This window comes from Sparus aurata, chromosome 1 (assembly GCF_900880675.1).
Source record: "Sparus aurata chromosome 1, fSpaAur1.1, whole genome shotgun sequence".
Lineage (NCBI taxonomy): Eukaryota > Metazoa > Chordata > Actinopteri > Spariformes > Sparidae > Sparus > Sparus aurata.
In genome coordinates, this window is record NC_044187.1 from 21,704,731 (window position 1) to 21,720,153 (window position 15,423).

The 15,423-nt window shown below is 39.6% G+C and overlaps 1 protein-coding gene across 1 annotated transcript; it reads left to right on the plus strand.

The window, feature by feature from the left end:
• Nucleotides 1–1,147: 1,147 nt before the first annotated feature.
• LOC115584807 (ATP-sensitive inward rectifier potassium channel 12-like) lies at nt 1,148–12,381 on the plus strand. Its single transcript, XM_030422622.1, has 3 exons — nt 1,148–1,541; nt 8,459–8,637; nt 9,995–12,381. The coding sequence occupies exons 2-3, from the start codon at nt 8,546–8,548 to the stop codon at nt 11,631–11,633; spliced, it is 1,731 nt and encodes a 576-aa protein (XP_030278482.1). The 5' UTR covers nt 1,148–1,541; nt 8,459–8,545; the 3' UTR covers nt 11,634–12,381.
• The last annotated feature ends 3,042 nt before the right edge of the window (nt 12,382–15,423 follow it).

Here is a 15,423-nt window from a genome sequence, read left to right on the forward strand (position 1 = left end):
CAGGAGAATTCTAATATAGAAACTGCATTATGGGAAACTAGGAATAAAATGACAACAACTCGTCCTCTGCTGCTTTGACTATGTGTGTCTTGTGAGTTTCATAAATTTGAGGAAGTGCAGTCACAGAAAAGCAAGTTAAACAGCAACAAGTAAAACATGATTCTCACCGGTCATGCAAAACTGTGCAGACATAAATTGTAGAAACTAAATTGAAGTTTTAATCATGGAATTATTCTTCTTTTGGGTCCAAAACTATTTCATATGTAAACAATATATTTGGTATCTGAATTACGCTGTTTTTATTTCTGATAAACAGCAATTATTGAAGGAAAGAAAAAACCTCCATATAGCAAGTTGAAGCCTTCAATCTGTTTTGTGTATCTTTAATAAAAAACAAAACAACAAAAGAACAAAACAAATGATTTCCTTAAGAAGGTTTCACTTCTCATACACCCACCATACAAAGCACCAAGTGCACTCTGCCCTTGTGTGCTTTTGTATCAAACAGACAAGATATAATGGTTTCTGAATTAATTTTAAAATATTGATCTTCAGTTTGATTGTATCAGTGGCTGAAAAGCTTCTCAAGTTGCCTGACCATGGAAAAGCAAACATATGCTCCTAAAATCCACCTACACCTACATCCCAAAATATATGAACATGCGTCATATTACTGACTTACTAACTTACAAAGCAACCAACCAATCCTGTACTTTCTGATAAAGAAATGTAGTTTATTTATTATTGTATAAGTGTTTAATGTCTTTATACGCGTTTCTTTTTTTTGCTTCTTGTATCCTGATTGCCACAAAAATGTGAAAAATCAACATATACTTACATACAAATAAAGCAGAACAGGTTTAAAAACACTCAAGATTACTATAAACTCATACTAGATTATCGCAGCTCTACACTAAGTCTATTTAACATTGTCATTGTGATGTAATATGAAACCAGAAAAATCCATTTATGCACCACAAAGTCGATATAAACACACTGTAAAATGCCTCAGAGACTCTTCTGAGTCTCTACAGGATTATAATAGTCCTCACTGGTGTTTTTGGATGTCAGCACAAGTATCTGTCTGAGTGGGCTGAAGTCTAAATTATACAATCCACATCTCCACACTCTGGGGAAAACAATAGCATATATAAATAGGAACATAATCAGATATCTCTCTCTCTCTTCTCCTCTCTCTTCTCCTCTCTCTCCCTCTCTCTCTCTGTCTCTCTCCCCCCCACACACACTCACACACTCACACACACACAGACTGGCAGGGATCGGGGCAGATGCACAACCAGCAGGCAGGAGCGACTCCGTTCAGCGACTATGGCGCAACAAGACAAAGCTCAGACTGGAGACCAGTACAAGTTTGTGCAGGAGAAATCTGGGAGCAGATTGATGAAAAAGGTGTTCGTCTGATGAAGGAGGAAGAAAAGAAGAAGAGTGGACGGTGCCAAGAGTGAAGCTACTCGAGCATCTTTTAATGAGGATGAAACCTATGTTGGTCTTCAAGTGATTCAGTCTGCAGTCACACAAAGGTAAGTATCTTTACTATCCTCTTTTATTCGTGTTATTTCTGTTTGGAAAAGTTCAAAAGAAAAAACAACAATTATATAACAAAAACAAGCTTTTTTAAAATGTTGTTATGATCAAGAATGAATAACTCTTGCCTCCAACTTGTTTACTTTCCTGATTTAACTTTGAAATCTTACAATTTGAAAAAAAAACAGCATTTTAAACAAACCTTGCTAAGTCCTGCAGTAGTTCATCTGTCCCCGTAATTAACCAACTACTGAGAAATCCCAATCAATACCTAAACAAAACGTTCATGTGGCTGAGTAAGTCGACTGTAAAAAATGAGGGTAGTGTAAACAGATAGAGGTAAAGATTTTAAAGGCCATAATCATTTTCAAGGTTAGGGTAGTATTCGGCTCTGCCCGACCAACACCCCTGCCACCACCACCCCTCCCCATCCCAGCTGTCGATTATTCCTGCAGGCTTTGGATTGATTTTCAGCACTGGACAGCTCCTGTGGCCTCAATGAAACGAAACTCACGTCACAGCTGCTGCTTAGTTTGCAAACTGCCCCGTCATAACTTCTGGTTGCGCTGTGTGAACCATTGATCGGCATTTAAGACTTCCTCCTGCGCTGATGCATGTGCAAAAATGGAAACTTCACTTTTATCCACGTAATTTTGAATTGGCATGACACAGTTGACAGGCCTTTTAAAGCTGAGACAACCAAAATTTTGAATATTAATGAAGTACTAGAAACACCAGACTGTTGATGTACCCCACTGCTAGTAAAAGTCCTGGTTTCAAAGGTTTTCCACAAACTTAAGTTTCAGTTTATTTTTTATTTTAAAACACAGCGAGATCAATTAGTTCATAGCATGATTACATGTACATAAATGTCTTATTTTCATATGTTATGCAGTCATAAATGATGAAAAAAACAGTAAACGTTTTTAAATATGGAGCATTAATGTCCACCAAGATATAAAAATGTCTGTGACAACACCTTTGCAAAACACAAGATGATTTAATCGAAGTGCCATCTTAGTGATATCAAAAACCAAACTCCATTTTGTTTTCTATTTTTCTCTTTACCAGGAAACACACAACATGTGGTAAAGGAGCTTAAAGGACCCATAAGGGTGTCGCGAGTTAATTCCCAGGTGTGGCCAGATGGTTGTTGAGACAAAAATGAAATAATAATAATTACATAGCCTGTGCACCAGATATAATTTGTCTTAAAATACGTCTTACTGAGTGTGTTTGTGAAAGATTGTATTAAATAATTTGGCACCTTCTGAATGTTGTGAATTACAACTTGGCTGGTAGGGGTGGTTGTGAACACCGACCTGATTTTTTTGGGCCTCTAAAATGATGTGAAGTAGATACAGTAATGTAAAAAGAAGCAGCAAATAAAAAATACTTGTATTTGAGTAAATTAAAATAGTTATATTCTACTACTCGATTTGAATTGCTTTCGTCCCGTGAATGGATTATTGCTAATGTATAACTGTTAATTTGTTTTTATGTCTTGTAACACTCGTTCCTCTGCTATAAATAAGTACCTTCCTGTTGTGCACACAATTCCCTGTTTGTGTCTCACTGTGGGACTGGGACACTGTGTGGACCCGGTACTGTCCACAGGGACATGTAGGTACTTCTTAAATGTCAGATTAAAGCGGTGGCGTCAGGTGAATCAAAAAATTGGGGAGGACAGGAGGAAAAAAAAAACATGTGCTATTTTACACTTGCTATTTATACGGTATTTTAGCTGGAAGAATCTTTTTATACATCATAGTGAGATTTGGTTTTATTTCTGTCAATAAGTATTTCATCCCTCTTGCCTCTCAAAAAATAGAGAAGGAGCAGCGTCCTCTGCCTCTGTGGACCAAGCATGTTGCACAGAGATACCGAGAGAGAAGAGAATCACCTCTGAAAAGCATGATATGACAAATTCAACATTTTCACACATTTCTTTTTCACTTTTCGAAAAAGGCATTTACACAACAAAGAGTGTAAACTGTGATTTTTTGCACTTTCAGTGTAAATCCTCTGCTTTTGGGAAAATGGCATTACATGTTGTAGTAGCATCTCCTGACATCATAATCTCTTCATCTTAATCTGTATCTCTCCTCACACCATGTCCAATGTGTCAGACGTCAACACCTGTAAAACCTATTAGTTAGGTTTTTCTTTTTTTCTTTCTTTCTTTCTTTCTTTCTGTCTGTCTTTCTTTCTTTCCTTCTTTCTTTCTTTCTTTCTTTCTTTCTTCCTCTCTTCGGCCCCTTCTTTCCTTTATCCCTTGTCATATCATCAGATCACAGATTACACCAAAGGCCTTAAGCCAGGCCATGCAGTGACATCCACCTTTCATATTGTTGTTTGGATTTGGAGATTAAGGGATGTCGTAATCGGGGATCCGATGAGGGCTTCCTCCATCCTTTCTTTTGCATTGGATTATGCTGTAATATACGTCAGTTTGGTTGCAATGACATACTTGAATAAGAGCTACGTCAGACACTGAGCAATCCTCTCCAGCGCACTGTAATGATCATCTTGCCTTTGTAGAGTGCTGTAGGTTTGTGTGCTTCTTTATGAGTTACAGGATACTTGGTAAACTCTAGGGAGAGTCCTATTTACCTCTCTCCTCTCCTCCTCATCCTCCTCCTCCTCCTCCTCCTCCTCCTCACCACGTTGTCTCACATGATAAACCATCACCACATAGACACTGCCACGAATCAGCCCCACAGAGAGACAAGAGATGTTCCTATGGAGACGGCTAAAACAGTAACTATGATCAACCATTAATTACTGCCGCTCTCCCCCAGGGCTCCCATCAGCTGAGAAGAAAAAGTCATACAGACGAATACAGACAAGAAAAGTATTTACAGTCATCAGCATTAATACAGCAACACATTTACAGCCACAGAGACATGAACAAATATCTTAAATCTATGTTACTTTGAACAGTAAAACAAAACAAACAATGTAAACAAAACTAGGACAGTGAGCATGTTTGACTGGGGAGGCATGAAACAAATATAGATTTTTGATGAGTCATAGATATGAAAACAAACATGAAATGAGTGAAATGGATCGCATTACAGTCAAGTGCTACATTTGTGACGCTTATAATGATTTATGTCTAAGAGGAGGTTGGAAAATCATAGTTTGGATTGTGACAAAACAATCCCAACACCCAGTAAACATAATAGCTTTTGGAGTTTCCTGCTTTGTTTTCATGGAGATGGGTCACCAGCAGGAGCACTTCATGTCCATGTGGGCCCAAAAGTCACACTACTACTAAGTTCATGGTCATAAATCCTAAATGTCTTTTCATAAACTCTTCGTGCTATACAAAACATAGGATATATATATACAGATTATTTATTTATATACAAATATACGAAAAAAGATTTTTCAAATTTGTGTCGGGTGATTGTAAACATAAAAGTGGACAGTGAGTGGTGATAAACTTTGACCCTTGCTAACTTTTGTTGTTTGTATACATTTCTGTCATGTTGTCAAGGCAACAACACTTTAATACATACTTTACAATTATTCTGTGGTATGCTATCAGGTATCCCCTCTGTTTTGACCAATAGGACCAAATAAACATAATTTCAAAATACAACAACTGAACATCACATTTTTGGACAGTTTTTATCTTTATTGTGTCCCCTGCTCATCAATCTTGTTATTAATGTTTTTAATGAGATTTGGAGCTTTGGTGAGTGACACTGATGATGACAAACACAAATATCATTCTTGAAAAGTAGCACTGCTCCCTTAAATTGACACAGATTAGTAAACAGCACCAACGTCATAATACATTTCACCCTTTTGTCATGATTTATTTACCATACGATCGTCCAAAGAACATGAAGGAACATGATGAGTCCACCAGTGCATGGACCCCCATTTGATAAGAATTTCGCTTTTAGATGTTGTTTTACAGAAAATAGTCATAAGTAATGTAATATACGTATGTTATGAATGTTGTTATAGTGAAAATTAATTATTCCTCTTTTTGTTGCCTACCCATTTGAACCCCTTTAAGCATCCCTGGGTGTCAGAATCAGAGTTTTAGCTGATGACTTTTTCTTGGGAGAATGTAATAAAGACAACATAATACAGTGAATGTTTATTTTCTACAGCACAACAAAAATAAATGTTGATAACATCTCAACAAAATACAAGCAGATTTATTCGATTAATTTGTCTCCATTACATATAAAACAAGTTCCATTTGGTTTTGTATTGTCTTCCTTACTTGGAACCACACAATGCTTTGATAAACTATAATGGCACTCAGTAGAGTGCATACCTCCACCAAGGCCCCCATTAATTAAATCAAGCCTAATCGAATATCAAATAAAACGTTTTTACATCTGCTAGATCCAGATTTGTTTTCATCAGTATGCATCCCTGAGAAATTTTAAAGAAAATTAGAAAAGATTCCTGGATCTGTACCTTTATCCAGATCTGAACCAAAAGTTAATAGGGTCTATTCTGTGCCATGACCAAAGTATCATGAAAATCCATTCAGCATTATTTGTGTAATCCTGCTGAGGAACCAACAAACAAACAAATGACACGGATGAAAACATAACCTCCTTGGCGGAGGTAAAAAGATAAAAAGGTAAACTTGATTTTTCAAATGTAGATGATGCCCAGAGATTGGATTAAAGTTGGACAAAAGGTTTTGTATCATTTATTTACTTTCTTATGCTCTAAGCTAAGGCACATCCTATTTTAACACATTAAACATGCCATTTAAAGTTACGTAGAAGAACATGTTGAACATAATGTTTTTGGTTTTGTGTAATGTAAGGGGTTCTCTACTTCTGATGTTTGATGGACAGCGGTGTAATTCCATGTGGGATGGACAATACATGTAATTAAAATCGAACAGATAAAAAAAACGGCATAGATAAAGGACAAACAAGCGACACTGATGTGAAAACCACAGGGTGCTCTTCACCAGTTGATATGAACTGGAGCAACAGACTGACATGTGGACTGTGTGTTGCCCTGATCCCAAACATGACACCGCGGGCTCTGACACGGGGCTGAACTCTGTGACCCGCCATATTGGCTGCCATCTTTAAGAACTCCTGTAAGAAAGGATGTGAATTAACATTGAGGAGACAGGCTCCTCCAGCTGTGGGGGTTATCAAGGTGATGTAATCATCTGCCCTTTTGGGATTATCCAGTCGAAAATCACCCTTCATCCAGCCAATCAGCTGCCAGTTCATAACATCTGTCCTCAGTGTTGCAGGAAAAAGAGTCTGGAAGCTTCACACACAAGGGCTGCGCACAGTCCACATGACGTGACATCAAATCCCTTCGAAATCTCTACGTGTGTGTGTATGTGTTAGTGCCTGAGTGTGTTTCTATTTGCTTGTGCTTGTTATCGACGTGACAGGGATATTGAACAAAGGCTTTTAAACTGCAGTTGTCAGACATTTTCCCAAGACAATCCATCTCTACCAATTAATGTCAATTAATTTATGTCATGCAAAGTGATTCATGCACAATAAAACAGGAACCACAAACGTACTTTTGCATTGCGTGCGATTGGTCTTCTATTGGTTATGCAACCTGGTGCTTTTTTTCCTCCTGGTTCAGAGCATGCTGACATAATAAGCCGAGCGAAATTACCCTGCAACCTTGTCATCAGGCCAAACAGCAGATCAATTGTTCCTCTAACAGTAGATTACCACTGATTCATCTCTTTTTAGACCTTTGTCCCTTCCACTGCCTGTCTGGTTTTCCACCCCTGGTTGGCCTGAAGGTCCCTAAGGCTAACCACTAGCAAGGACCTAATCAATAAGCTTTCATTACACAAAACTGTCTGGTCTGCTCCGTGCATTAGGGCAAAGCCGAAATTTTCAGGGTTGGAGTTTTGATTTTTCTGATTTCTAGTCACGTTAGTGACGTGGCTCCATGGACGCTAATGTGAGTCCATCAGTCAGTCCACTGTTACAAATAGCTTAAGCTAAATGACGCTAAATGCTAAAATGCTTGATAAAGGTGACCACGTAGCATGTCACCTTTGTGACTGTAAGCATGTTAACATGTTGACATTAGCATGTAGTTCAAAGCACCGCTGTGTTGCTCAAGGTGCCCACTATGTTCAGTTTGGCCTGCCAGATGTTTCTAGCTCTTTAAATATCTAGGATCCCTAATTATTATTTGTCATAATCCAAGTGTGCTGAGCAGGAAAATAGTCAATTAAAGGGTAACTCTTTTTTGAATTCTTCACCAATTTTGAATGAAGAAGTGTGTTCACAGGTCTTGGGGAGTACTAAATGCATATGTGAAAAAAGATGTATAAAGTCTTCTGTGGCTCCAGAGGAAGCTGCATGTAATCTGATTAATTGGCTCCAGTGATGTCACTCAGTAGTTTAGTTGCATTGTGTAGGCCCCACATTTTTGAAAAGGAAGAAGAATGTGTAGGAAAATGCAGGTGATCCTCTATATCTCTATCTTTGTTTTAAACTGTCAATAATGAGTCAGAAACTGTTATAGGAGTAAAATGCTACCAGTGGACTGCTTTTCAAAACCCGGGGCCTACATTGCCCACAATGCAACATAACCACTGAGTGACAATACTGGAGATAATTTATCAGATTACATGCAGCTTCCTCAGGAGTCACAGAAGACCTGATACAACTTCTTTCACATTCAACAAGACCTGTAAAAACACTTTAACATGTAAAATTGATGGAGTTTCCCTTTAAGGGAACTTGGGATTGTATAACCATTTTTTATCCTAACAATCAGTTTTGGTGCTCCAAGGGAAAGATTCCAGCTCCTCTGCTATTGATTCTTTTTTTCTTTTTTTTTTTTGTTAACTCTTGTATTGTCAGTCTTTTTTTGTCCTGTTCTATTCTGACGATTGAAGAAATCTCCTCTTTGTCCCCTTTGTTCACAGAAAATGAATCATGAGACGGCAGGGCTCGTAACAAATTTAAGACAGACCTGAGCTCATACTGCCTCCCTGTCTAGCAACATTACTTTAATGGTTGGAACTGTCCGCCCCAACCTACATTACTGCCCTCGCAGACACAGCCTGATGATCACCGGTGCCATGGGAGCGGTGCGAGTCAACAGGTAAGAGACAATGGCAAATAAAACTATGTCCTCTGACCATCACTGCTTAGTTGAAGAAAATAAAAATACCTTTTACGCTATTTCTGGTCCTTCTAAAATAAAAAAGTCCACTGAAAAATAACTGCTGCGATCGTAAATGTGCTGCAGATATTAAAAACAGTAAAACATCTTTTTAACTAGAATGGCACTCAGTAGAGTGCATACCTCCACCGAAGCCTGACAGTCCGCTTTAACTCAGTCACGCCTTATTCATTATCAGATATAATATACTTTAATACACTCAACCCATTCTTCATCCAAGTTTTATGGAAATCTGTTGGTTTTTACTTAATCCAGCTGACAAAACCAACCAACACACCGACATGGGTCAAAACATAACTTCCTTGCTAGAAGTCACCCTTTATAAATGGTTTATAATGATTAATAGATTATCAACTAATGCCAAATAGATCAATAAACCCAAACATTTGAGTTGCCAGATTGTCTAAAATGTACACATAGTTCATCAGGTCTACCCTTAAACTGAACATGTAACCTTCTGGAAAATAACCCAATTAACTTAACTTAACTTAATATACTCATTAATATTTATACTCCTATGCAAATGACATACCAGCTTTGGTTGTTGGGACTCATGGGCTCTAACTGATGAGTTTGCTAGATTGTGTAACTGCATTATCTCCTATATATAAATCATCAACATTTATATCTGCTGACGGGGGCAAGGGATACAAGGGATTTTTACAATCTTGCAACCCAAAAGTTGTGGCTTGATTGAGTTCTTAACCATTCATAAAGACAATTATTAAACCCTATTTAAAAGGTCATATATGAGAAAAGTCACATCCCCCCCAACGCTGATTTTCTATTCTGTAACTATATTAGCTCATGTAGAAGCAGTGTGCATGGGGCTGTAGTGAGAACAACTCTCAGATACTGGTATTCATTGTATTTTTTCAGCCCATCCTAAACCAGACGCTCAAGAGCAAACATGTAAAGAATACATTTAACAGTAGGCTATCTTTGTCTACTGCTAATATAAGCTTCAAACGTTAGCATGCCGAGCTACCAATTGTAGCTGCTAGCCAATGCTTCACAAACCATGGAGCACATCATTAAGCATACTTTAGTCGTTTTTGGGGGGTATTACCCTATATAGGGTTAATAACCCTAACCCTATATGTTAAATATGAAAACTGCATACAACCTAAGCAGCCAAATAGGGTTATGTTTTAATTTTTTTATCATATATATGCAAAGTTTGACAGGGTATGTGTAGTAACTTAGCAGGTCATGGCTAAATAAACTGTCACTTCACCTGAACTAATTTTCTCCCTGCTCTGCTCTGCTCTTTCAGATACAGCATCGTTTCCACAGATGAAGATGCCCTGAAGATCTCCAGCCTGGGCCTCCACAATGGCCACAGTCCTCTGACTCAGCAGACACTATCAGGGGCCTGTATGCGGGGCGAAGAAGGAGGCGGAGAGTGTCCGGGAAGTGATGAGGCGAGAGGGACTTTGTCCTTGCGAGTGACAAATGAGCCCATCGTCCACAACAGCTGCCGTGCTTCACCCTCATGTCGTCTGGGCCTGGATCTGGGCACCGGCCGCCTGCGCAGTCGCTTTGTGAAGAAGAACGGCCAGTGCAACGTGGTCTTCAACAACATGGAGGATAAGCCGCGACGATACTTGGCTGACATTTTCACCACCTGTGTGGACATACGCTGGCGCTACCTGCTGCTCATTTTCACCACCACCTTCCTTCTGTCATGGCTGCTGTTCGGCCTGATCTTCTGGGGGGTGGCGCTTGCTCACGGAGACTTTGACCTTCGCATTCCTGTCCAGGAAGGAGATCCTCGAAACAATGTAGCGGAAGGAAAAGACGAATGGCGGCCATGTATCCTCCACATTCAGGGTTTCATTGGGGCGTTCCTTTTCTCCATAGAGACCCAGACCACCATTGGATATGGTTTCCGGTGTGTCACTGAGGAGTGCCCAGTTGCTGTGGTGACTGTGGTGGTCCAGTCCATCGTGGGCTGCATTATTGACTCCTTCATGATTGGAACCATCATGGCAAAGATGGTGCGGCCCAAGAAGCGGGCACAGACCTTGCTGTTCTCACATCACGCTGTCATCTCTCTGCGAGATGGCAAGCTGTGCCTCATGTGGCGCCTGGGGAACATGCGCAAGAGCCACATTGTTGAAGCACATGTGCGCGCTCAGCTCATTAAGCCACATGTGACGGCGGAGGGCGAGTACCTCCCTTTGGAGCAAACAGACATTGATGTTGGCTATGACGACGGGCTGGATCGACTGTTTCTGGTCTCACCACTTGTGGTGGTCCACGAAATCAACAAGAGCAGTCCTCTGTATAATCTGAGCTGCAACGACCTGCAGAAGGAGGACTTTGAGATCGTGGTCATCCTGGAGGGGATGGTGGAGGCCACAGCTATGACCACTCAGGCCCGTAGCTCCTACTTGGCAAAGGAGATCCTGTGGGGTCACCGCTTTGAGCCTGTGGTCTTTGAGAAGAGTGGCCGCTACCACGTGGACTATTCCCGCTTCCATAAGACCTACGAAGTGCCATCTACACCTCACTGCAGTGCCAGGGAACTGAGCATGATGACAGGTCGTGGCAGGCAGTCCTCATCCTCCAGCTCGAGTTACTCCAGGTCTCCATCACCGTTTGCGCCGAGGGCAGCCCGCCACCTACTGGGCCCTCACTCCCCCAGTGCTTTCTGCTACGAGAACGAGGTAGCTTTGTGCTGCGGGGACGACGAGGATGAGGAGGATGTGAAAGAGAAAGCGGGGAGCCTGAGTGTAAGAAGTGACAGAGAGGTTACGATGAGAGATGAGATTCACTTGGGTTTCAAAGAGACATTTGTGGAAGAGCAGACGGTGGAGATGCTGTGTGTTCTGGACTCCGACAATCAGATCAGCCTGGACAGACTACAGCCCACCCTACCTTTATACATCAGCAGAGAGTCGGGGGTTTAATCAATGATAATGGTTGCGTGTCCATTTGTTTTCTCTCTCTGTGTGCATCCAACCAAAGTATTGAACTAGTGTAAAAACTGAACCCTGGAGGACGCGTTTTAAACTGTAAATCTGGTGAAAGAGAAGGATATGTTTCGCTCATAACTTGCTCTGGTTTCAGGTATTGTACACTCTCAGTTGTAACATCAGCATCTAGGCAACACACAGCTCGTCTACTTTTAAACACGGTGACCGGGTACTTCTCTCAAATCACGAGGTATCTTGAAATGAGGTATCTTTATTTATTTCTTGTTTTATTCAATATGACAATATATGATCTACAGTTAAGTCAAACTTTTTGTTCTTGATTTCCATTCAAGTCTTTGTAAATATGATATGCTTTTGTTTTCATTTTAAAAGGATTATGCATCATATACAGATAAATGTTATGAGAGAAAGATCTATCTATGTTAAAGGAAGCATGACACATATGCTCAACTTCAACACACTTATTTTTCTCTGTGTAAAAAATAAATAATTTCTGTATTTTGAATTTCCAACCTCTCTGCCTGAGTTATGTTACTTTTCACATCTAAGAACAAGTTCAGATTAAATCCTGAAAAGAATTCAAATGTTTAGTCAAACATGTACAAATGAGGAACAAGCACTTTATTCTTACTTTTATCAATAGATACAGACACTTTGCAGCGTGTTGTTTTGTATGAATAAAGCACCTAATAAACAGCAGTATACACTGTTAACACTTGAATTGTCTCCTGAATCTCTATTGCAAATGTTCTCAGTTTCTCAGAGGTTTTAGAGTCGATCTAAGATAGTTATCACCTGTTTCAGCCGAGACGAGATAACACACATTTAATGTGTCTTGACTTTCAATCAAAGCTAGCAAAACAGGCAACTCATCCAAGGTGCCAGACCACCAGGAGATTTAAAAACCCCAGGTACACTGTGTGCCAATCTGTTTTCAGCCATGCTAACAGTCTCTCAGTTGGGTGATTAGTCCACAACTTCAGACTGAGATGCATATCTTGTAATACTAAATATTGGATGGACTGTAATGAGATTTTCTACAGACAATCAGGATTCACAAAATCCTCATCATCACTTTGGTCATCTGGAGCCGCCACATTTAATGACGGACTCAAATGTCTTTGCTGGAATGAAAACATGCTCCCCAGGATGGATTGTGGTAACTTTCATCATTCCTTTGTCCCTTTAACCAAATATCTGCAAACCTCATGACATCATCATCAGCCTCAAGTGTACTGAAGATGGTGAACTTCAACAGCATTACACATGTTAAAGGGGCTCCATTTATACAATTTGCAGCAATTTACATGTATTAACTACTTTTTAGTAGGATTTTAACCTTAAGTGGAAAATGAGACCTTCCTGTCTCTCTCAGGTGCCTATATAAGCCTGTGGATGACTTGTTTAAGTTGTTTAATGCTGCTGGACTATGGATTTCTTTGTGAAAGACTTTTGGATTTTATGCAAGTACTCGATCCCCTCGCCTCAGTGCCTCTCTCCGCTCTGCTAGAACAACAGCAGCTAACACGTCACAGAAGTTCAACATGACAGAACTCCTTTAAACATCAGCTTGTTTGTTATGCACGCATGTTAGCCTGTTGACTTTTCAACTAGGTTAAATCCTTATAGAGCCACATGAATGGATTTTGACTCATAGCAGTAGCATTTGTCAGATGAACTGAACCATCCAACATTATCAATTGGGTTCCACATCAGTGTCAAATCCAATTCTGTTTGTTTGTAAAGAAATTAATTTTAGAGGCGGCATGAAAAGCCTATAGGAAGGATGCAATTATCAGAATGTATTCCCCCAGGGGTGAAAATGTTTCAGCTTGCGCACATTGCTTAAGATCCACAGAATGGTTAAAAAGTCAATACATCAAACCTGTCTGATACTAGATAAAGTGGAAATCTGGGAAATCTGTTTGAACTGAGCATGTGAGCACTTGATGATTTGCTTTGTTCCCAGACAAGAGTAATAAGAGTTCTGAGTTCAGTCAGAGGCTGCTTCCCAGGTACATTCCCACTGATAAGGTGATAACTAACATGACTAACATCTGTCCAGCTGGTGAATTACCTGTTTGAGTTGAATAAAACACAAATTGTCGAGCAATCAGCTTCTTACTAGGAGAGATTGGGTCCGTCATGAACACGCTACTTTCTGCCAAGTTAGATCAGATTTGTTGTTGCACAAGAGAGATTTTTTGTTCTTCTTCCTGGTTTGAAGTGGTCACGGCTCAGTTGTAAAAAGGTGATGTCATATTTGTGTGCACCAATCAAGATTCTGGAACATGGGGATCAGTTTCTGGTGGTGGTTTTTGGGTTGTTTGATCACTAACGGTCATAACTATTTGATCAACCACAGAGTCAGATAAATTGAGTTTTTGAGACTTAAATATTAAACTTTAACTTGAGTATTATTTTTTTAAAATCTGGAGTTAGGAACAGTCATTTTCACCTCTATTACCCTGGTACAGGAAACACAGGAAAAAAGAGGGCACTACATTAGTTATTGATTCTAATTATATATTGAATATTTGATGACGCTGGTCACAACTAAGTAAGCCTTTGGGATGGAAACAACAGCCCCCAGGCACCTAAACAGAAAACAGAAACAAGGACAAATACTTCAACCTCGATCTACCTCACCTACAATTCATCTTTAATAAGACCAACATTTGTGAAGAGTAAGTTTAACAAAGCAACTCCGACCCAAATACAAAGATTACTCAATTTCTCTGTCTCAATTAAAATCCCAGAGAAGAAGGGACAGATAAAAATAGATGAAGTTAATGGCACACAGCAACAGCAGACAGGGTTAAAAGGTGAAAAGCCTCAGGAGGAAAAAGAAGGTCAGAATGAGAAGTACTGTGTAGACAGGAGGAATGTCACCACAGAATAACCCCATCAGGAGGCTCGGAAGTCCACCTGACTGTAATGTGGTCGGAATGAGTGTTCCTGGCTGTTGTACAAGCTCCCCCATGTGGTTGAACACTGACACCACAGTGAGCATTTAAATACTTAGATCTGTGGTCAGAGTCTCTCCAAGCAGTAACAAGATGATTTATATTGTACAAAATGTTTGGCCTCACTACCTTCTTTGCTACCTCACATAACTGCAATAATTTAACAATCTCTCATCTTTCCTTTTTATTGTGAATCACTGCATTGTAAGACCTCTTCAGGCTCCAAACAATTATTCAGTCAGCAGTTTTAAAGCTTTAGCAGATAAATCACATAGACATTAGCAACAAGTGACTAGGGTTGCAATCAGATACTGCTTAACGAGTCACAAGCCATGAAAATCGGAAGCATTAAGATATAAACTCGAGTAAAGTGAAAAATATTAACGAGTAGTTACTAGCTTCTGACTCTCAGAAATGATATTTATGTCTTGAACCTGCTTCTCAAAATACTCCGCGTTATGTGTTACTTTCACTAACGGGGCACAAAAGGAGTAACTAACGATTTAGTCACAAGTAATTGATGATTCTACCTTGTAATGACTTAGCATAATGTTTCACTTTAGTTGAGGGGCACAAAAAGAGTCATTTATGATTGAGTAATTAATAACTTAATGTTTCATATTAAATCAAGAATGACTCAGAAAAAAGAGGTCAGTATGTCGTTTCAAAGATGTTTGTGAACTAATCATTACCTAATGATTAATTAATGTAATATCTCCCTGTCTGTACCCCAGTAACCCATCATTATCTACTATGTAAGCCTCGAAACACAGTAATCCAGGAATAGCCAGTACCTT